At 44.9% G+C, this 23,425-nt stretch overlaps 1 protein-coding gene across 2 annotated transcripts in view; it reads right to left on the bottom strand.

Moving 5' to 3' along the window:
* TWSG1 (twisted gastrulation BMP signaling modulator 1) overlaps positions 1–23,425 on the bottom strand; it is a 133,818-nt gene that overhangs the window by 14,583 nt on the left and 95,810 nt on the right. For both annotated transcript variants that reach the window (XM_085607329.1, XM_085607328.1), the window contains exon 4: positions 11,561–11,827. In XM_085607329.1, the coding sequence (XP_085463455.1) occupies positions 11,561–11,827 (267 nt within the window). The remainder of the gene's footprint in view (positions 1–11,560; positions 11,828–23,425) is intronic.

Below are 23,425 nucleotides of genomic sequence, written 5' to 3'. Positions count from 1 at the left end.
TCTAGGGCAGCTGTCTAGACTACTGTTCTCCACCCCACCCTTGATAACACAAATTTACTGTATCATTAGCCTGACTTCGTAACTTACTGTCGCTGTACACACACATACACACCCTGGATCTGATCAGCAATGAGTGCGTGAGCAACCCACTATGGCATGAAACAAGAATGTGGAGACTTATTCAGCTCTACCACCCTTGTCGGATGTGGCAATGAGAATTTAAATGTATGCACTCCCAGACTCCCCGCCCTGCTCCTGCACAGCAGACTGACCTGATTTGCTCTGACTACCTACTAAATAAGCAGAATGCAACACTGGATACCATGCCAATGATTTCCAGTTTTACCTCTTATTTGAAGTTCCACTGATTAATGTATTACTCTTACTCCATTTCATTAGGTCATCACAAATTCATTGGGTTAAACACGTGTTAGCTGCCTAGAGCATGCTCTATGAGAGACCACAAGACAAAGAGAAGAATTGCTTTAATGGACTACCAGGACTCTATTTTCTGTCTGGGTGTGCTCAGTACTACAATTGAAGCGGTTATGTTTTATTTCACTTTGTTCTGTCAGGCTACCACACCAAACTCTTACTCGTACGCAGTGACCTACTTGCTAAGGATTTAAAGGATGAGGCTATTTTAAAGTGCAGACCGGGATTACCTTTGGATGTTTGTACTCCTGCATTGCTGGTGAATGCATAGATGTTATTAACCCGGTGATTAATGGAATTTACTATCTTTCTCTACTCTCTGGCGTTATGCCAGCTGCCTGGAAACTTGCCAAAGCAATCCCTCTTCTTGATAAACCCTCTCATGATCCCAATATATTCAGCAACTATAGTTCCATCTTGTTGCCAGCTTTCGCTAAAATGCTGGAAAAGTTGGTGAATGTTCAACTTTGACTACTAGGAGCAGGGTAAGCTGTTGCACCCTAGTCAGTCAGGGTTCCCCCGTCATAGCACGGAGATGGTGCATCTTGAAATATCTGACCACATCAAGTGGTCTCTGGATCAGGGCAAAAATGTGGCACTTATTTTTCTTGATTTATCTACTGCATTCAATACCGTCCCCTACATGATTTTTTTCCAACACCTTGCTAACCTAGGTGTGGAAGGTTCAGTATGTGACTGGTTTAAGTCCTTCCTGAGTGCAGGGGGCAGGCAATTTGGGTAGCGTCTTTTACCTCCAAAGTCAAAGCAGAAAAGCCGGGCATCCCCCAAGGATCTTCTTTGAGCCCTGCCCGTTAAATGTCATGTGTCACCTCAGGCCTCATTAGTGGAGTCATTTGGTCGTAAAATCATTTCTTATGCAGTTGACACTCAAGTGCTTTTTGCTTTTGAGGGACCCCACCTTTGGTTGAAAGATTGCATGCTTGCTGTCTTTGAGTGGATGCAGAGTAGCCAACTTAAATATAACTCAGTCGAATGAGAGCCAAATAGAAGAATTTAAGTTTTGTCTAACTGGTGGAAAGATATCTGGCCCTCCACCTTGCCGGCTCTTTCTCCTCCTCCTCCCTCTCCGCTGGTAAAAAATCTGGGGATAAACTGGATAATCAACTGTCCATGCATCCCCAGATTTCTGTGGTGGTGGGTTAGTGTTTTGGGTTGCTCCGTACTCTTAGAAAATTCTTGTATCTCCTGCCTCTGCATTGTAGGAGAACTGTGATCCAATGCCCTTCATCTTGGGGTGTCTGAAGCGCTGCTAGGTCGCCTTCAGGTGGTTCACAACGCTGCTGCCCGGCTCATTCCGTGTCTGCCTAGTAGGACTTCGATTCCTCCTATTTTAAATTTCTTACATTGCCTGCCGGATAGGAAACAGATCTTATTCTAATCCCTTCCTTTCGTTTGTAGGGCAGTGTTCAGGCCAGTCTAGAATATTTTGCAAGAAGGTTCTAGTCCTACTGCTCCTCTAGAGCGCCGTGTTGTGCATCTGCCGCTTTGTTGGTAACGCTTTGCATTAAGCATTTGAAGAAGTGAGGAAAGGGTTTTTGTTTTTAGCCGTAAAAGCTGGGAATCAGCTTCCCCAGGATCTTTGGATGCTTTCCTCGGAGGATGTCTTCCGTAGGAAATTGGCAACTTGGCTTTCTCTTCCACAGTTTAGTGCTTCTGTGTTTTGTGGAGTACTATTGTGCACCAGGACACACTGAGTAGCTGAGTGCTTTCCAAAACACCACCATTCATTCATTCATGTGTGGTGGTTATGATAAACAGCATTTAAACAAGGCCAAAGTATGAGGTTTCAATATATGCATTGATGCAAAATCCCTCTGAATAGGCCTACTCACATTAGCTAGGGCTGCACACTAACTATAAAGTTCAGAAACAGTTGATCTTTAGTTCGAAATCCTTTTATATAATATTATCTTCATCATATGCGTATTTTCAGAACATTATATTCAACATGTTTAATCCTCGTTTAATTTAGGACTACAAGGCACTCAAGTCAATGAATAATGTACACATTGGACTTCTTTGATATCATTCTAGTAGATGCCTCGTACAAGTAATATCTAGAATGACATCACTGCCAGTCTTGTATACCCTGTTGTGCATCTATAAGAGGGTCTTCTCCTAAAATGAAAAGAATCAGAACTAGATGTCAAGCTACCAGTTTAAGTGTTTTGTATCCGCAAAAAGCCATACAATTCAGAACAAGAACAAAATACATGAATGGACATAAAACAACTCTTTAGATAAAATAAAGCCCTCAATAGGGAATGTCTTAAATACTAAAAAAACAATAGTCAATAGTTAAATATGCCCATAGTCGTAAGCATTATTAGTATTATTAGTATAAAATAATACAATTCAGTGTTATGGGGATATTCATGTGTGCTTCCTTGCAGATGTAATGTAGGCAGTTATCGTAAGGAAAACATTTAATGCATCTGTTCTGTGGCAAAACGCCATTGCTTCTTTGGTAGTTGATATGCCGTAGTACCTTTACAAGGGGAGTAATAAGCAGTTCTGTGGAGAGGTTGACAAAACAGAAAGAAATTAACAATTTTGTATGGTCTCCTATTGTACTATTGCATGTTTCTGGAGAACTAGTTTGCCATGCATGACTGAAGGAGAAGAATTCCCTACCTAGATTTTACATACAGACTGTCTTATTCCTGGCACAATGGTTATAGAAGGAGAAGAGAACGTAAAGGTGTACACTTCAGAAGAAAACAAACTGTTAGTAGCTGAATTCTTCAGGAGAGAAAGGAGGCGTTGAATACTTAATTAAATTGACCTTGGTGGCGTAATGATAGAAACTAGGCGAGTGCAGGGACTTCATATTCCAAACTTGCCCACACTGAATTTGTTTCATGGGGTGGGGGGGGGGGGGGACAAGCGTGCAGTGTTCAGAAAGTGTCGGTGCACCATGGCCAAACGTTTTAGGTGTGTGGGGAATGCACTATGCAATGACACCAGACAACAAAACTACTTTTCCTAGTAATCATTGAACTCTCACAGTATTTGGGGATTGTGTCGGCCATCTTCGATTATGGGGTATAACTTTCCTCATGTCTCATGGTGTTCTTGGTAGGCAATCATGCTACAACGTTGATGTTGCCAGGACCCTTGCTTTGTTATTAGCGTTGGGAGAACAATTACTTTCTCTTAAGTTTGTTGAAAAGCATTTTTAATTTAGGGAAGTATTCTGGAAATCAAGTTGTGTTGGAAAAAAAACTTTGGCCTTTAATTGAACATTTGGCCTTAGTAGGTAAAGACCTTAACATGTATTACATTCCTTAAACATTTGAGTTTTGTCTTCAAGAAACAAAGATTTCTTACACCAAGGTATTATTTATTATGACTTGTTTATGTAAATGCGCTTTTAGGGTACACGTGGTGTTTAGCAAGTGAGTATGTACTGCTAATGGGAATCACAATGCTAATCAATGTTTTCTCTAGGTTCCCATCATACTTTCCACATTTCTACGATTGTTCAGCATGATATATTGTGTGTAGCCAATGGTCTGTATGGTGTGGAATAGAAGAAATCATCACTCCATTGAATTCAGAGTACACGTTAGGTGCTTATTGACATATCTCAAGGATCTGGGCTTCAAGATAATACATAACTCACAGTCTTTGACAAGTGTCTTAGTCTAACACCGGACAGAATAGGCAGTAACCATGTCCCCCTGAAACCTATTAGGACCTATCTAGACTTGCAGTCTAAAAAGTTAAAAAAAGATATTTTTTAAACTGCAACACTGAAGAGAAATATAAAAAAAAAATATATATATATATATATAATCTACTGGCGGTCGCCAGTAGATAGTTATAGTTAGGACCGTGTTTCCATAGGAAATCTGAAAATTCTATTTTGAATAACTTTGGCGCCGGTTGACGAATCCTCACGAAATTTTCAAAACGAATGGGGCGCTCCGCTCAGCTCCTAACCTGAAAGTCTTGGGGTGATGTGTCAAGCGGGGGCCGAGAAAAAAGGGGGGTCCCAAAACACATTTTCCCCATGCATTTTCCCATAGGACCTTTAGTCGAAGGTACAGCCCGAACGGCTGAACAGAATGACTTGAAATTTGGCAGAGAGGTAGTCCTCAGGTCAGGCATGTGCCTTTTGCATGTATGGAGTCAAACTGTTCAGTATTTCCTGAGAAAATTGCAGTTAAAAGTACATATATATATCTATAGGCGCGCACCGTGCGCGCACCCTAACATGCGCGTGCATAATTCTGATTGGTGGTTACATGTCAGTCAACGTTCGAATCGGTCGAAATCAGGAAGTGTCGGCCGCCATTTTGTTTGTTTTGGGTGCGAGAGTAAAAAAGAGAGGTGGCGAACGTGAAAAGGGGGCAGGGTAGAGAGTTCCTGACCCCTTAGCCTTTGTCAGGGGGTCCATAAAGGACCCCGAAGGGTGAAAAAACATTTTTTTTTTTTTTTTTTTTTTAAATCGGGGTGCCCGCACCGTGCACGGTGAAAAACCTTAAAAAAAAAATAAAATAAATAATACATACATAACTTAGCATTTAAAAAAACTTACAAATTCACTTAAAAAACCATAGGTTTCACACACGTTATAGTTAGGTGGACATTTCACTCGTAAAAAACCAATGAAATTCCCCCGTTATAGTTAGTTCAGATAACTATAACTCGCGCGACCGCCACTCTATCACAAGGATGATGTCATGAGTGATGTCACTGACCATGTCATGAGAAATGTAATATGTGACGTCATCAGCAGTGGATTGCGGGCGCGCGAGTTATAGTTATCTGAACTAACTATAACGGGGGAATTTCATTGGTTTTTTACGAGTAAAATGTCCACCTAACTATAACATGTGTGAAACCTATGGTTTTTTAAGTGAATATATTATATATATATATATCTCTCTAAAAACATATATATATATATATATATATATATATATATATAAATAAACTGCCATTAAGTAAAATAAACAAAAAAAGAATTACTTAAGGTCCGAAAAAGTAAGACTGAAGAAAAGCAGAAAATTCAGAAAGCTGCAAGAAGAATGTCTAAAGAAAACATATCAAACATACCGCCCTGTGACAGCGGGTAATAAAGTTATAGAACAGTGTAGGCTGGAAGAGATGTGAACATGTTATGTAAAAAATAATATCACAGGAGTACCTTGGTGTGCAACGGAAAATCCCAGGACTACTCAGCCGGTCAAGAAACAACCCACTACGCTGAAACACCTTGCAGTGACAAACTCTGACATGGCATCAGATAGATATTATGACTGCCACTATGAATGTTTGATGGACCCTTGAGTTGCCCCACCATTAACACACCTCATCCTCACAGTATTGTAACACTATTGTACTCAGTCAAGGGCAAAGTCTCAGGAGAAAATCCAAAGTGGATCCAAAGTGGTGTTCGGGAAAAGAGAAACTCAGATTGAAAGGAATGTTGGTGATTGACCTTTGTCTTTTGTTTAAAGGTTGGATTCCCAACCAGCCCTTCAAAGGGTACCTGTTAAAAATTGGCTCAACGGGGGCCGCTTAAGCTGGAGAACATGGAGGTGAACTTTTATCCTGATTTCACACAGGCGGTCCAGAAGCAGAGACTGGGTTTCATGGGCGTCAAGCGGCGGCTTCGAGATATGAACTTGAAATACGCCATGCTTTTCCCGGCCAGGCTGCGTGTGGAGTCTGAAGGTCGCACTCACTTCGTTGACCGCCCAGAGACGGCCGGGAACTGGTTGGACACTTTGCCTAGGGGACATGATCGGGAGGGGATGGGGGCAGCGGGAGGAGAGTGCCCACCGGACCGGGTCTGAGGTATTGACACTGGGGCTAATTCCTGATGATGCCACTTTTCGGCCATGCTCAGGGTTTCTTGACTGTCGTGTCTTGTTCCCCCTCCATTGGAGGTTGTGGTGTGTCTCGAGGGGGTTCTCTTTCCTCCTCTAGGGGGTCTTTGTAGTTTAGTTCATGCAGGGGCGACAGGCACACTGCAAGTTGGGGGGGCTGTTTGGGCTCATGCAGGGGTGCAGGGAGGGGGGAGTTTTGTTTGGGATGTTGGGTTGGGGTTGGGTATTATTTGTTTGTACCACAAGGCAGAAGTATTTTTGTGCTATATCTAAAGTGCTCTCTGGGGGGAGACTGATCGGTTTTGGCTGTGATGGGGGGTAGGGGGATTGAGACTTCTCTCCTGGAATGTCAATGGACTGGGGGACAGGATAAAACGGGGGGTGGTCCTGCAGTTTTTAAAACGGATTTCACCTGATATTGTATTCCTGCAGGAAACACACCTTATTGGTAATTCCTTCCGTGCCATGAACAGGCGGGGCTATCGCCTTGTAGCTCATTCGGGCTTCACCTCTGGTTCGAGGGGTGTGGGCATTATGGTTAAAACCTCGCTCCCGTTGGAGGTTGATGAGGTGCTCCATGACGATAGGGGACGGTATACGGCTCTGGTGGGTAGATGGGAGGGTAAAGTGATTGTTTTGGTTTCTGTTTATGTCCCGCCGGGGTTGCAGGCTACTACTTTTGCTGATTTGGGGCGCCTTCTTCTTGGGCTGCCGGAGGGGACTCTAGTGGTTGGGGGGGATTTTAACGCTGTAATTTCCGGAACTGAGGATCGTCACCCACCCAGGGATCTGCCCCGCGCCCAAACTTGGTTTTCTGGCCTCTTGGATACCCTGGGACTGGTGGATTGTTGGCGGCTGAAACACCCTGCACAGGTACAATACACCTTTCATTCCGGGGCTCATGGTAGTCTTTCGAGGCTTGATTATGTTCTGATGCCAGCGGCACAGGCGGGGAGGGTCGGAGAGGTGCGACATCTTGCTCGGGGTATTTCAGACCACTCCCCGCTCTTGTTACACTTCGATATTGTCCCGAGGGGGGAGGGGAGGGTGGTCCCGATCAACCCCTGGTACCTGCGTAACCCCACAATTCGCACAGATTTGATTAAATCCCTTGAGCAATATTTTGGAGACAATGTGGGATCTGTGTCGTCTGCTGTTTCTCTGTGGGAGGCGTTCAAGACGGTAATCCGGGGGGAGGCCCTGTCCCTCATTTACCATTCCAAGAGGCGCGAGCGGGAGGAGGTGACCCGTATCGAATCTGAGATAATTGAGTTGGAGGGTGATCTGGACTGTGGTGTCACAGACGACAAACTGCATGCTCTCAGACTCAAACAAGCGGACTACAAGGCTCTAGTCACCGAGGCGGCCAGGGGCCTGAGTAGGGAGCAACAGGGGCGACTGTATGATGTGGGTGATAAGGCTGGAAAACTGATTGCGTGGCTGGATAAAAAGGAGAGAGCGAGTCGAGTTGTCCCGTCGGTTGAGAGACTGGATGGTGTGTGTGTCACTGAGCCGGAGGAAATTGTTGATTGTTTCGCAGAGTATTTCCGCGGGGTGTATTCCCCGGTATCTTCCCGCTCGGAAGAGGATTCCCACGACCTGCTTAAAGATATTGCGTTGCCTTCCCTTTCGGAGGGGGATAAATTGTTGATGGACGCGGCTCCGACATCTGAGGAGATTGCCCTCGCCATACGTTCAGTCGCCTCTGGCAAGGCCATGGGTCCTAATGGCCTTCCCATCGAATTGTACAAATTGCGGCCGGATACACTGGCTCCGCATCTCCGTGATATGTTCCTCGCGGCCCGTTCGGCGGGTTCCCTCCCGCTGGACCAGCGTCTAGCCACTATTGTGGTTATTCACAAGGAGGGGAGGCCGCGGGATCGGGTCACGTCTTACAGGCCCATTTCGCTGTTGAATGCGGAGCCGAAAATTCTGGCCAAGGTGCTGGCTAATCGGCTGGTCAGCGTGGTGTGCGATCTGATCCATCAGGACCAGTCCGGCTTTATCCCTCATCGCAACACCGCGCTTAACTTGCGGCGTCTGCATGGGGTGCTCTCGAGGGTCCCGTTCATACGTGAGCCAGCCATTTTGGCGTCCTTGGACGCCACTATGGCGTTCGACACGCTCGAGTGGCCGTATATCTGGGCGACGCTGGCGAAGTTCGGGGGCCCGGGATTCATTGGCTTGGTGAAATTGTTGTATTCCAGACCGCTGGCGCAGGTGGTGGTGAATGGTAGAGTATCGGCTCCTTTTGAATTGGGCAGGGGCACGCGGCAGGGTTGCCCGCTGTCGCCGCTCCTCTTTGCGCTCGCCTTGGAGCCCCTGGCGGAGTGGCTGCGGTGGCACCCTTTGATTCATGGTCTCCGATGGACTCCTGAGTATGAGGATCGCGTCTCCCTTTACGCAGACGATATTCTTTTGTATCTTGCTTCCCCGCGTGAATCGTTGATTGTGTTAGTGGATGTACTGTGTTCATTTGGCCGTAACTCCGGCCTAGTCATCAACTGGGCTAAATCCTGTGTATATGTCCTCTCAGGGGAGGCTCCTATCCTTCCGCGGGGTTGTCCTATCCAGGTTGCTCCACAGGGATTTAAGTATCTGGGTATCTTTATCACCCTGGACCCTACGGCCCGATATAAACAGAACCTACTCCCCCCCCCCCTCCAGCGTCTGAAGGAGGATGTGGCGCGTTGGAGGCGCTTGCCGCTCTCGCCGCTCGGCCGGGCGGCGCTGTTTAAGATGATGTCGTTGCCACGGTTCTTATACGCTTTACAAAACACGATGGACGTCGTTCCGGCTCGCTACTTTCGGGAGGTGGAGGGTCTGCAGCGCCAACTGTTTTGGGATGGGAGGCCGCGTATCGCCCTCGCGAAGCTGACGCTCCCGTGGTATGACGGGGGGGGGGGGTCGCCCTCCCCGACATCAAACGATATTACTGGGCCTCCCAGCTGGCTGCGATAAACCACGGGCTTTATGGGCCCGCCCTTAACCCGGCTTTTGAAATGGACAAATTGTTGTTGCCGGGTGGCGACTACAATCGTGCGCTCTACTCTAGATCGCTCGACGCACGTTTGACGGGTCCTACACGGGTCGCGGTACGGGTGTGGCACGCGGCAAACTCGGCGATGGGGTGGAAAGATCGGTTGACCCGGGCGACGCCATTGTATGCATCTGAGCGACTGGGTTGCTTGTGGACTACGAAAGGCTTTGAGAAGTGGGACACGATTGGCATCAGCAGGGTGGGCGATCTTTGGACGAGGGGGGGATTTAAAACGTTTGATGTGCTGCAAACGGAATTCCAGTTGCAGGACAGGGAGTACTTCCGGTATATACAGGTTCGTCACGCGCTGTGCTCCGTATTCCCGGATGTTGCGTCCATCCCGGAGTGCTCCCCCTTGGAAGATAGAGTGCTAGACGGGCATGTACCGGATGGCACTATCTCACTGATTTATAAAAAGCTCATCAACGATCGGTCGGGACTGCTGGCTGGCCTTCGTGAGGCATGGGTTGCCGACGGATTGGAGCTGGACGACGAGGACTGGGTATCTGCGGTGGCCTCCCCGAAAGTGGTGGCCATACCGGCCCGCCTTAGTTTCGTCCAGCTCAAAATACTCCACAGGGTCTACGTTACGGGACCGGGTCTGATGCGTATGGGATATGCCGTGGATGGGATGTGTAAGCGTGGGTGTGGTCTGTTAGGGACCTTCTTCCATATTTTGTGGGAATGTCCGGAGGTGGCTCGATTCTGGCGTGGTGTACATGCGGTGTTGCAAGCGGTCACGCATGTGACGCTATTCCCCGAGGCTAGGAGATGTGTGTTAAATGTGTGGGAGCCGACTGACTACACGGTGACACAAACGTGTTGGGTGACACTGGGATATATGGTGGCCAAGCGTGACATAGCACAATTGTGGGGCTCCCAGAGGTCACCAACGGTTTCGGTATGGAAGGACAACATGGATTGGTGTATGTTTCGGGAAAAGGTAGTGTATGTGGCGAGAGGTAAGCCTGGGAAATGGGTGAAAGTGTGGGGCCCCTGGAACACCTATCATGGCGGGATTTGTACCCCGCCACTGACGCCTGACTTGGCGGCGGCCCAGTCTCCCTAGTCTGCTCGTTCCCTTGATTCTGTGTCATCGTGTCCACTTTGTTTCTGGCCCTGCCCGTCCCCCCGCCTATTCCTGTAGGTCGGTAGGGTCCTCCCGAGGGGAGCACATAATGTTGCTTAGACTTTTGCCGCCTTGTGGGTTTGTTTGTAGTTTTTCATTTAAAATGGAACCGCCATTTGGGAGGTTTGGGCAGTGTGGCCGCAAACGCTTCCTTTGATTTATGGGACCCTTACCACTTGCCGCTTGTTTTTTATAACTGTGTTTTATGACCTCACTGTTTGCTATCTGCCGGCCTGAAGGTTGTAGGCCCATACTTGTATATCTATTGTATTTTGTAATAAAGGTTTCACAAAAAAAAAAAATAATAATAATTGCCTCAATGCATGTTGGTCAGGTTTCCCACATTACCTAAAGCAGAGGAAGTCAAGATGGAGGCTGGCTTTAAAAGAGCTACCCAGTCATTCTGGAGTTGGTCGTGAAAGGAGGTGGATGTATTCTTACAGCCGCAGCAGTAAGTTCTTAGAAAGAAGTTACGCAAGAGGTGTTAAGGTGGCTGGACGATGGAACAAGGCAGGCATATTCTCATAACCCTGCTATACTTTTGAAGGCAAATTATATTGATTTCTAGAAAGGTATGTAGTATGAGGTGTTGTGGTAATTGGTCATGGAGGTTGGTGGCCAAACCTTGTCAACCTTACTTTCTCTAACAAAATATGCCCATATGGGTCATCATTTGTTAGGTTATAAAAATGCTAATTAACAAAAAAAAAAAAAAAAACGTAGTTCACCACAAAAGGCTAACAACTCCTAATGCTTAAGAACCCTACATAAATACTGCACATTAGGTGAATGATTTGGTTTTTTTCTTGGGTTGTCAAAGTCAAATATGATTTCATAAGATGAATGAAAAGAAATCTACCAACTCGGCTTACATGTGAACAGCAGGCAACAAGGCCTAACATTCTTCCAAACATCATTGGGGCGTCATCCTTTTACCCTGTTATAAGTTCTTAGATATTGTAAACTCCATGGCCCCCATCTAACAGCAAGGCAGATTTTAGCATTTCAAATAATAAGCAATGCTTTACTAAAACATGCCACAAACACCCTAACTAATCATCTGTCCATACTCAAACTTCACACTGTCCCAGTTACCTTTATCATTGCTGCGTGACACATGGCCGTTGTTCTTTGGAACCGATACATTTTGATGCGGAGGTTCATTCACGGTTTCCAAAAAAGATACCAAATTTTCATGATGGGACAACTCTTCGGCCACAGGGAATGAAACAATGTTCCAGTTCAGATGTCTTTCTCCTTCTGTGAGTGCCCGGAACAGGGAAGGGACCGGGTCGTGGAGATCCTCCACTGTGCTCTTGGATGTCGGGGGAGTGTCGCTGTAGTTCTTTGGATTGCACATTCCTGTAAACATATTACCATGTAAATACTTTGAATATTATAGGTCCTTACTTTAAAAAATATATATATTATTCTAGGTCATTATATTTTTATTACTTCATGCATAGTACTGAAAATATCTATATACATCAATACAATATTTTGAAGTCATAACATGATGTGCTGTCTTCAGAACACAGAATGTATAGAAACTAACAGGAAACAAGGACACCAAAGTCTATCTGGCCTGCCCTCTTTTTTAATTTCTTCAATACTATCTGGTTTCTGGATTATGAGCTTTAGTTACACGTATGCCAGTTACTCAGTACTGTGCCTTGCTTAAGTGACTAAAGGCAGTCCTAGGATCTTCCTGCTCATCATTTGCTTTAGTGATCTGCATGCTTTCCTGACACGCAATTGTCACATAGCGGTCATGTTTCATACATGCATAAGTGTGAAAATTCTGTTCATGAAAAGTGCATTTCTTGTGCAAAACTCCGACACTTTATCCTAAAAAAGCAACAATAATCAGTGTAATTTCAAGATCCCCACCAAGTTTTTTTTTTTACAGTCAGAGACATGTAATTGCTAATTCAGCACCATTAACTACGCTTATGAATTTCTTCTTGTATTCACTATATACGTTGTGCAGTTAGCCGTTTCATTTCATCCTGCATTTCTGAGTTGCAGTGCATTGAAGAACACTTTCCCTTCTGTGCACACTTTTATTGCTAACTCCAGTTGAGATGGACTCCTGTCTTCTTTCGGGCAGGCAGTTTAGAAAAGCTCCAAATAGTCACATTGTAATATAGGTTTACTGGGACAGAAACCTGGACAACATCCTACCCTTCTGAAGAGGAAAATCGGCGAGAGAATTGAAAGGGACTGTCTGTTCCATCAGAAAGTGCAAGATAGTCTGAGTTTTTGACCCTCGAGACGACCTTGGAGAGTTCAGGAGCATAGTACTCTACAGATTTGAGAGTACCTTTAGATATTCTATGGGACACTTTATTCGCTTCCAGGGGCATTACTCTATGCATTCTTTTTTGTAAACTTCGTCAACCATTGCATTTTCCCCAGAATTGTCAAGGTGACCCAGGCTGAACTTTTAGCATGCTCTGTAACTAAGGCCATAGAGAATCAAACATTTAGTTTAGTGCCTAGATCTAGAGTGCATTCTTTGAGCTTTTGTTTTTCTTTTACACCTCTTTTAGTTAATGGCAGCACGTTTCCATGACATGCTTCCAACACCAGGAAGCAGGTTAGGGCAGGGAGGAGGCACTCTTTATAGTAAAAGAGAGTCCGTAAGAGAGGGCTCTCCCATTGCTCTGATTCTCATTTAAATGGTCTGTCTCCAAGCTGTCTTTGAATTTTTTGTGACCTTTGCTCCAAGGCAGAAGACGAAGGGATCAGGGCTGTTTTGAGTATTTTTGGAAATTTTTTCCAGGGCTACTTTTGGTTCCCCAGTCCGACCTTGGCAGTGGTAGATCAAGCCACCATTGATGAATATATTCAGCCGGCTGTCTTTGTTCACTGTTTTTTAACATTCAGGCTTCAGCTCTAATGAACACTTTTTAATCCTTGTACTTTCAGTAAAGAGTTGAAATGCGTAGCCCAGAGTATCTATACTGAGCGGTGACCCTCCGGATCAGGAGCAAGAAGTCCATTGTCATTTTTCACAGACTAACTACTGCAGCCAGATATTGCGGAGTTAGTTATACAATGTGCATTGCACACCCTGAATCTGGATCACCAGCATGTTCTACAATGCCTTCAGGCAGTTCCCAATGCTGCAGGAAAGATGGATTTGGGGCTCAAGAGCTATAACCAGAACTCACTTTGTCACAGATCACTCAAGAGATAGATTCAGCTTGAAGATTGCATCACTCGCATATTTCAATGTCTCCATAGCCAAGAACCCAGGAAATCCTTACATTCCAATGAGGAATCTACTTTCCTTAAATTTGAGCCTCCTGGTGATTTCTCATTCTACAAGGGCACGGTTCACAGTTCAAGCCCCATGTCTACTGACTGCCTTACTAACTGAACTGAGATGGCTACAGTCTTAATTTTCTAAAACAAAAAAAAGACTACTATTTTGTAGTGGGCCAGCACAAAGAAATGGTGGGCACATCTTGTGAGCTATAATAGTAAAACCATTCTTCATTTATATATGCAAATGAGTGGAACGGCCAGGCAATCCGCCCAACTGTGGCTGCTGGACCAGTTGTTTCTCCAATCATGGTTGTCAGGAAATATACATCCAACTTTCACAGTTTCTGCTTTAACCCTGATCCGTGCGGTCTTCACCATTTCTGCAGATGTCCCCATCACAGTATTTTGGGAGACTATGTTTACCAGATAACACCTCCTAGGAGGCAGAAGTTACAATCACATTTGAAGTAGCTGTATTTCTGGATTTTACAATCCACAATCTTTCATAGCCCATTACCTTATATGTAAGAAATAACAAATGGTAGATATTTAGGTCTCAGGTTTAACTACTGGACGACTATTATTAGAAGGCCATAGAACCCCTCAGAACCCACCCCACCTCACCTACTCTCCACACACATGAGACGTTGCATCCATGCATTACACCAATCTTTCAGGAAGACACTGAGATGGACCCGAGAACCATCGATCTGTTTACCTGCAATATCACATTTCTGTTAAGTTTCACACACTTCGATGACTGTTTTCATAAGGAACTGGTCTCTTTCAAGAACTCTTCCAACCGTGCATCCAAGGTCAAACCTAAACTACTGAACAAGCCCAAGAGAGCTATGGAACAACAACAGTGGATGTAACAAAATATGCAAATACCAAAAACAGAACGCACAGCTTTCATCTTTAGCGCAGCACAAGGAAGACTGCCTTGGTAGAGCTCTCCCAAAACTATTTGGTGGCCTCCATGATAGGCATCTTCGTAGCATTTTTCACTATGAAGTATCCCAAGAGATCACACTGAGAATTGGGTCAAACACCCTACAGGGGTTTTGCTGGTTTCTCGACTCATGAACTCATTTTGCTGAAATAGAAATCTGTGACACCTGGCTTATCCGACACCCTTTGGAGTGCACCAGGAACCAGCATGTATATGAGTATTTCAATATTTTTTGATCTACTACAAGCGGTGAAGGGCGGTTTGAGTATTATCAACCACCAGAGTGCCAGTTACAGTATATCGTTTCGAAACATGCTTCATTACAGCCATCACAAGTTGGATGTTCAGAATGTCATATAGAAGCCCAAAACGAAATAGACACAGACTATGAAACATATGATTACAATTTATCGTGACCAATATAAGAAACCATTTAGGTCACACATGGATTGAACTAACTTACATCCCCATGATTAAAATGCAGCGATTAACCTCATATTTCATTTTTGCTTGACCTGTCAAAAAAGGGTGAGATGGCTAGCCTGGTAACCACCACAGTTGTTTGGTGCTTTAAACCAACGGATTGTTGTTATGCTCTTGAACCCTTTTCGTTGTGTGGGGTTTGAACAGCTGGGGTAATACTCTCAAATGGCTGCTATATTCCAGTCACAGAACACCTCGTCTTTGACCCTAACTTACCCTAACTTACCTTTGGGCAGCTTGCTCCAATTGTGAGTATGCTTGTGGTATATGCATTCTGTGCTAAGCCACATACATTCCATGTTATCCTTGGAGAGAGAAGAACCTATAGTTTCTGGCCATTTGGACAGAGTTCTTCTCCGCAACCTAATCCCACCTCTAGGGTCATGTTAGAAATAGGGTGCATTGTTCCACTCCCATTGTGTCGCACATTTAACTGGGTGCAGACTGGTACAGTGTTCCTTCAAGCCGACTGTCTGCTTTTCATTGACGTGGCAAGCATGGCCTCAAGTTTAATGGGGCAAGGATCCCCTGCAGGTGGGTGCTGTGAGTGGCTGCACCCACCTGCGATTGACAGTGGTGGGGGTGTTGCATGTCAGGTGCCTCTCACAAAGGACACCCAATAACTGTCCACCACATCCAGGTGGTGCAGAGTCCGTGGGCCTTCTGACAGCTATTTTTCCTCGCAGTCTACATCTATAATGTAGCACAGATGTAAGGGATCCCTCCATTTGCATTGGGCCCCACATCCTAATTCAAATGAGGGAATGCTCCCAAAGGATTGCACCAGCACATCCATATTACAGATTATTCTCAGGGTGAGGAAGGCTACATAGTGTGGCAGAAGCCCCTGCCACTTGGCGGGCAAACTTTATAATACCCTGCCTTCCTCCCTCAGGTCTCAACCGAATAGGCTCTCTTTTTATCGCTCAAAACTTGGCTCTTTACCCCCAAGTCCATGTAACTCTTTTTCCCAACTAGTGGAAGCATTGCTTTTTAGTGCTAAGATGCCTTGGGATATGTGCGCTTTAGAAATATTTTTATTTACCTACATATGGGGCTGTGCAAGCTTTGTGGCCACTTCTGCACTAACAAAGAGCACACTAAAAACGAGAGGAACCCACCTACTGCATCAGTACAGTGTGTCTGGTCTTCTGCTGTACTTCTGGGAATGGATGGGCGCCTGGGGGACTGTGGTGGTGAATGGTGTATTGGTTTGCGGTGGGGCGGGATTCCATACTGGGCCTATATTCTTCCCTCTTGGAGGTGAAGACTACGGTGCTGCTGGCCCTTCCACTTCTTAATGATATTGCTTCCACGTGTATATCCTATTGATTTTGTATCTTATTTTCTTTTTATTTCTGTATGTTTTTGTTGCAATGGAAACTTAATAAAACTATTTAAAAAAAACATACCTACTGCATCCCGGTCACTTTGCATAATACAGCTCCGGGTCACTGTCCACCTGGTTGAATTTGGGCAAGGAATGCACTACACACCATTCTCTGGATCAAATGCTAGTCACACTCATGCTCAGCCCAATTCTTATTTAACAAATCCAGCATAAATACCTAAGGGAATTATGGCTGTCAGATTCAACCCGATTTCCCATTTAACATAGCCCAATGGGTTGATTTCCTTTTTTTCCTTTCCTGAATAATAGGGGAACGAAAAAGTAAAGGGCGAATTTCCACAGATAGAAAATGCCTATGGTTCTCAGATGGTCACCGAAAAAGTTTGCTTTATCTTGTCGTAGCTCCTACCATCAATGACTTTATGTCCACTGATGGCACCATAGGTGTATGTGCACTTATTTTGCACCCCGCTGCACACACTGGTATTACCGTAGGGGCTCAAACACTTGCGGTGTCCCTTCTGCAATATGGGCCACGCTCCAAAGGAGAGGTTTTCCCACTTTCATTGGTGCATAGCCCCATGCAAACGAGGGAACCCTTTGCGCCTGCGGTCTATCAAAAACACCGGTTTAAAGTCAAAGTGCCTGTCAGAAAGCACACTAGCTGTGAACCCCCGTCCCCGGACATCCCTTGTGTAGTGGGGGTGGCAGGTGATCTCGGGGATCCCCCAGGCGTATACCTGCACTCACCTGCAAGGAGGGAGATTCCTGCCCCCTTTAAACGTGAGTTTTGGTCTCTCCCCTCAGTGAAAAGTGGACCAGAGGCTTGAAAAAGCCAGCCTGTTTTTCACTAATGCGCTGTCCTCAGTGCAGGAGAGAGTTCATGCCTGTACCAGGACTAGATCACAACACACCCAGGTAAAGGTGAGCAGCAGACCACCTGATTTGTAATATGGCCCAAGGTGTACTTCTGAGCATGCGCTACGCTGATATAAGTGCGACAGAGTGCTTTGCCAACATCCTTTCTTCAAGAGGATGGGTAAATGTATAATGAGGTTTATATAGTGCATTGTTACTCCAGACGAAGTGCCCCAGCGCTAAGAGTCTAGCTGTAGAGGTCAAAAAAGCACAGCTAAACCAAACATATTCGGGGTTAAGCCAACCTAAATGACCAGCTTTTAAAGTTTTTCAAGGTACGGAAAGGAGTAAGGTAGCTGGAAGAACTTCTCACTGCAAATTTAGCTCCGGTTACCTTGAACAATCGTGGACAGGTGTTCAGACCGCCATAGTAGGGAGAGAGAGAAGAATGTGCTAAAGAGGCTAGACAGGGCAAGCGGGCATAACTGGAGACATGCCTAGGATCCTGCAGGTTATAAAGTCGTAAGCGGACAAGGGTCATTCCACCATTCATACTTATGGAGGTAGAAAAAATGCTAACCACTGGTTTCGGTAGAAAGAACTTCTATTCAGAACATCCAGAGGCACTTCAGTTTTCGAAAGCTGCTGCTATATAAATGAGCTTCATTGTTCATGATGACTATGACGGAGTCCATGCCCAACTAGCTTCCCAATGGACAATGTAGAGAAATGCAGAAGTCTCAGCTGAGAGGTTTTTAATTTTTCCTGAGCTTCACATCCAGAATTTCTAATTTGTCACGTTTCTATTTCTTTTATTTTCATCCTCATCCATCACAATTCAAGTCTATGGGGAGATGGGACCTTCCCCTCGGTCTTACTCCTGCTGCCCCCATTTTAACTGTGCTCTTTTTTGTCCTGGTTTTCTAATTTTACAGAATGGGTTTGTCATCTGCCCCTTTTTTGTGGTTTTACCAATCTGTATTTATGATCAGTCCTAGGAGAGCAGGACCTAGCATCCCACCATTATCATGATTACTGGAAAGCTTGTCACATCCAATAATCTTAGGTTAGAAAATCACCGACTTCAGGCTCCGACGAGGGAAGACATGCCACACCTAGCTCAAATACAAAAAAAACGTTAACGTGGCAAAGCGAGATGCATACAAACTTCACCCAAAATGACCAGTCATGGTAGGAATTATCACAGAAAACGTGTACCCCAAGATCGTCTGGCGCGGATACTTTTCACATCCTGGGAGCAAAGCGCTCAAGAGTGTTTGCATTTTGCAGGGCTTTAATTTTAAGAGCTCTGGAGAGCTGCAGAGGGAGGCAGGAGGTACTCCTCTTTCTACATAGGGAGTTCCCTCAATATAAATGAAAAGGGGAATGCTTCTAATTTATGCCTCAAAAGCACACACGTGAGAGTATCAAATATAACAGACTTCTAGCTCTCAGTGCAGGCAGAAAGCACCCCGATTTGTAAAACACATGGATAAAGGTTTACCACAGCAACAAGGCACTGTACGTGTTTACAACCATTACTTGGCTTAGAATACATGCTTCATTTTTAATGTTCACATAATATTATTTACTCGTCAGATCAAACGCATGCCTCAGTCTTAATAATTTTATGCTTCTCCATTTTTGTGGTAATTTCGATCATTAGGAGACGTTGTGGGGTTATTTTATTGCACCTGCATTTTGGGCGTGGGACTTAATTCTGAATCTGTTCACACCCAAATTCTGCTACATTTTTAGAAATGACTTCCTGATTACATAAAATGACGGTCTATTACAGTGAATTGTAATTGCAGGACAGTCAACTAAGGGATGAGGGAACGCCTATATTTAGCAGTCGGCTGTAGCTACGCGACAATGTAATATTCTTCAGGTCGTTGTCAACGTGCGCGTGCGGCTTAATGATGTGTGATTTTTTTTTTATATCTGCTATATTATTTATACCAGAACACACCTTGTGATTGATGGTGCTTCTCTGACTTTGCTACATAAATAGATCAGCAAATTTACTTAAGTGGAAAGGTAATATCTTGATTTAAGCTTTCCATAATGAAATAAATCGTAAAGAGAAGACTCGTACAATATTAAAAAACTGGATATCATGAAGTATCGATCATGGTAAAGGGTGACACAATGTCCTTCCCTGGCCAAAGTCGCATGCCACATCCTGAGCTGGAATTTTAAACAAAAACACATGGCATTCTGGACTTGTAGTTTCACATTTCCCATTATATATATGGACTTAAATGTCCCTCTATGCAAAGATTTGAGTGGGATGCAGTGATTGGGGTAGGTGAGGTGAGGTAGACTGAAGTAGAGTGGGATGGACTAGGTTAGGTTAAGTGGAATGGGGTAGATTGGAGTGGCGCAGATTGGAGTAGTGTGGTATGTGGTAGATTGGAGTGGGGTAGATTACAGGAAGTGGGGAAGACTGGATCGAAGTGCAGTGGATTGGGGTAGATGGCATTAGAATGGACTAGTGGGGCAAAGTGGGGTGGAGTAGACTAGGTGGAGTGGGGTAGATTGGAGTAGATTGTAGCGAGGTGGGGTAGATTGGGGTATATTGGAGTGCAGTGGGATAGACTGGAGTGGAGTAGACTGGAGTGAGTAGAGTGGAGTAGGGTGAGTGGAGGGGCATACAGTGGAGTGGCATGTGTCGTAGAGTGAGTGGTGTGGATTGGAGTGGCATGTAGTCAAGTGGCGTGGTGTGACGTAGAGTGTCTTAGAGCGGAAGGGTTTAGAGTGGAGTGGCATGTCATAGAGTGGAGTGGTGTAGAATAGAGTGGCGTGGCGTTTTGCGAAGTAAGCATTGTGTGGTAGTGCACTGCTTTACAGACAACAATTTTCAATTGAAATGACCATTACAGTTGCACCAGAATACGGTTTTACAGCACACAAAGGATGTGTGCGAAGGTCATTACCTAGTGTATTGATCTGTTTTGATCATATTCAAATATTAGTTTCACCACACTTCTGAATTACAAAAAAAATATATGTTTCATTTGTACTAATTCTGATATATTCTGAAACATCAGCATAGTTCATACTTGTTGTTGTATGCCAAAACAAAACATCTTACACCCTCTCCTTTTACAGGATTGTCACATAAATTCTCTCACTTTGAGGTCAGAAAAAGAAAAGTAAACACCAAGCTACTTCGGAAGAGCGCAGCAAATATGACAATATAAGAACAAGATGTAATGCCTGTTCACAGAAAGCTAGTTTGTGGAAGAATATGATAAGCAAGGTTTGGGCAACCGGAGGGAGAACCTCAAGCTGAAGAGCCTAAAGTAAATAAAGCCATGAAATAAAAAGCCAGAAATGTTGTGATACAAACCACAACGCCAGTGGTAAGCAACAGACAGAAGGCATTCCTAGGTCAGCTTTCTGAATGTCCCCAAGATGTCTTTAGCAAACCAGACAGCTGCGCTGTCTGGTAGGCTTCGGCCTAAACAACAATGTCCCAGCTGAGTGTTATTGCATGTTACTGTCTGGTTGATTTAAATTCGGATTGTGACAAAACTGGATTTTTCCCTCAATTGCGATTAAAAGTTGCATGGGAAAACTCACACATTGGGTAGGTTTCCCCATTAACATTTAGTCACAAAAAAACCTGGTGAAATGTGAACAAACTGAACAGCGGTAAACATACAAAAATTGGTGCGCCAGACACAAATTCTATATGCTATTTCTTATTCCAAGCAGCAGCACAAGGAATTGTGTAGCAACACAGCACCCTGTGGTATTTCTATTTACCGCGTGTAGTAATACTTCACAAAATGCACAAATCTACAATCATGCAAGGTAATTTTGAATTGTATTTAGTAGTGCCTCCAAGTTAAATAAGCATTTTCAATAACCATTTTCTTTCCTTCATCGTCCCCATAATCATGTCTTACTTGTCCAATGCAGTCTTCATCCAAACAAACTGAATGAAAGATGGGTGAGGGAGAGAGATGGTAGGAACAAGCTCAATGGGCAAAAAATATGTACTGAAAAAAAGAAAATAATTCACAACCCATTTCAGTTCAACCTGATTCGAAGCAACAATGTGTCTCAATTGTGCAGTCCTCTAAAAACATAGGGGGCGGGGATTTAAGGAGGTTTCTGTTCCATCCTCTCACCTCAGTTTAATGCCTCCAAATCATCTTTGGAGGCATTCATCCAAGGAAAAAACATGGTTGCTCCACGTATACATTACCAACAATATGGCAGGATGCCAGATCATGGCCTTCAAACCCAAATCAATAACATGCTTTCCAATGTGCTGCAACTCTTGGAGTTGCGGCTGGGAGGCCCAAAAGATGAGAATCCTGCCACCATTCAGTAGTAAGTCTGTACATTCGGAAGGCAGTTTCAATCAGGATGCAAGGTGAAACTTTTTTCCATATTTAGGAGTCTTCGATCACAGAGATCCTATGTTCGGCCTCCATTATGCGGCCATCCTGTTTTTCTAGCTTTTGGGGAATGGAATCCATCCGAGAGCACACGGTAACCATTTTGGATTCTATAGAGGTGAGGCTGTGTCACAACGCGAGGAGGAGCGACTTCTCATTCCTGTCATTGGTTTGTTCTACAGTAAGGGGGGTCTTAAGGGCTTGTCCGGTCTGCACCACCACCACCCTGCACCTGAGCTGGTTTGCAGGCGCCATATTGAAGCTTGGTCTGTCTATTGTCCATTTTACCCATGTGTTTTGCTATGGTGAAGCCTTCAGATCAGCGTGCACTGCCAGACTGTACAGCACATTTTTCAACCACCCCCCTTGCCAGTGAGGGATGCGATGAGTCTTTGCCCCCCCAGGCGTCCTCCAAGTGAGTCGCATGTCATCTGTGTCATTGCAGTCCCGCCTCGCCTCCTCTAGTTCGTCAGAAGGGGGACAAGCAGATCCGGGCTTCACAAACAGTCAAAGTCGTGCAGGCAAACAGGCTGCAGGTACAGCGCTGAATTGGCAGTGGGCTGCCACAGTAGTTAATTTGGGAAGGGCCTAGGTGTTGCACTATGTGCCACGTGCGAGCCTCCCAGTGACTCTGGCGGTTAATCAGAAGATTTGGGCAGCCGCTTACGAGACTGAAGGGCACGTTGCAGGAAGATGCAGTGGAAAGTGACTGCCCTATTTATTTTCCCCAAAAATGTGCAGATAAATTGTAAACAATGTACATGATAGTATTACATTACATAGCTACGTTAAGTTATTGAAGGAAAGAACACAGTTGACCTCAACGGGGTTGCTACGCTACTCCTCTTGGACCTCTCGGCTGCTTTTGACATGGTGGACCATGACACTCTGGTAAAAAGACTCTACGAAGAGGGTCTGCTTTAGACTGGATCACGTTCTACCTTCGCAACAGAACCGATGTCATCCATACCTCACCTTTCTCGTCCAAACCATACTCCACAAAAAGCTGGGGTCCCTCAAGGCTCTATCATCTCACCCATGCTTTTCAACATCCACATGAAGTTGTTACCGGTACTGATCAATCAATTTCACCTCACGTGCTATAACTATGCAGATGACACGCAAATACTCCTTCAACTGCAATGTCCGAAAGACATCGGAAACTCGCTAATTTTCAGTTTTCTCAGAGCCGTGGATCAATGGATGACACGGAGCCATCTCAAGTTGAATGCTTCCAAAACGGAAATACGGACGTGTGGTGATTGGAAACATTATGACCCGCTTGCCACCTGGCATGATGAACTGGGATCACCGCCTAAAGTATCGAAGTAAGTAAGAAACCTCGGAATGACCAGGGACTCCAAGCTGTGGATGAATGCCCTAGTGGACAAACTAGCAAGATCAAGCTTTGTTACTTTAAAACCTCTGCGACAAATCTTCCCCCATTTGGGATTTCAACACAAGGTCCAAGCTACCATCTCCCTTGTTCTGTCCAAACTCGATTACGCCAATAGCCTCTACCATGGATCACCTTTAACGACTATGAAAAGACTACAATGGATTCAGAACTCAGCTGCCAGACTACTCTTGCCTATCAAACTGCGAGACCACATCTCCCCTGCCTTGAA

Source organism: Triturus cristatus, chromosome 5_2 (assembly GCF_964204655.1).
Source record: "Triturus cristatus chromosome 5_2, aTriCri1.1, whole genome shotgun sequence".
Lineage (NCBI taxonomy): Eukaryota > Metazoa > Chordata > Amphibia > Caudata > Salamandridae > Triturus > Triturus cristatus.
The sequence above is the reverse complement of the archived record's forward strand: the minus strand, read 5'-3'. Positions and strand labels throughout refer to the sequence as shown.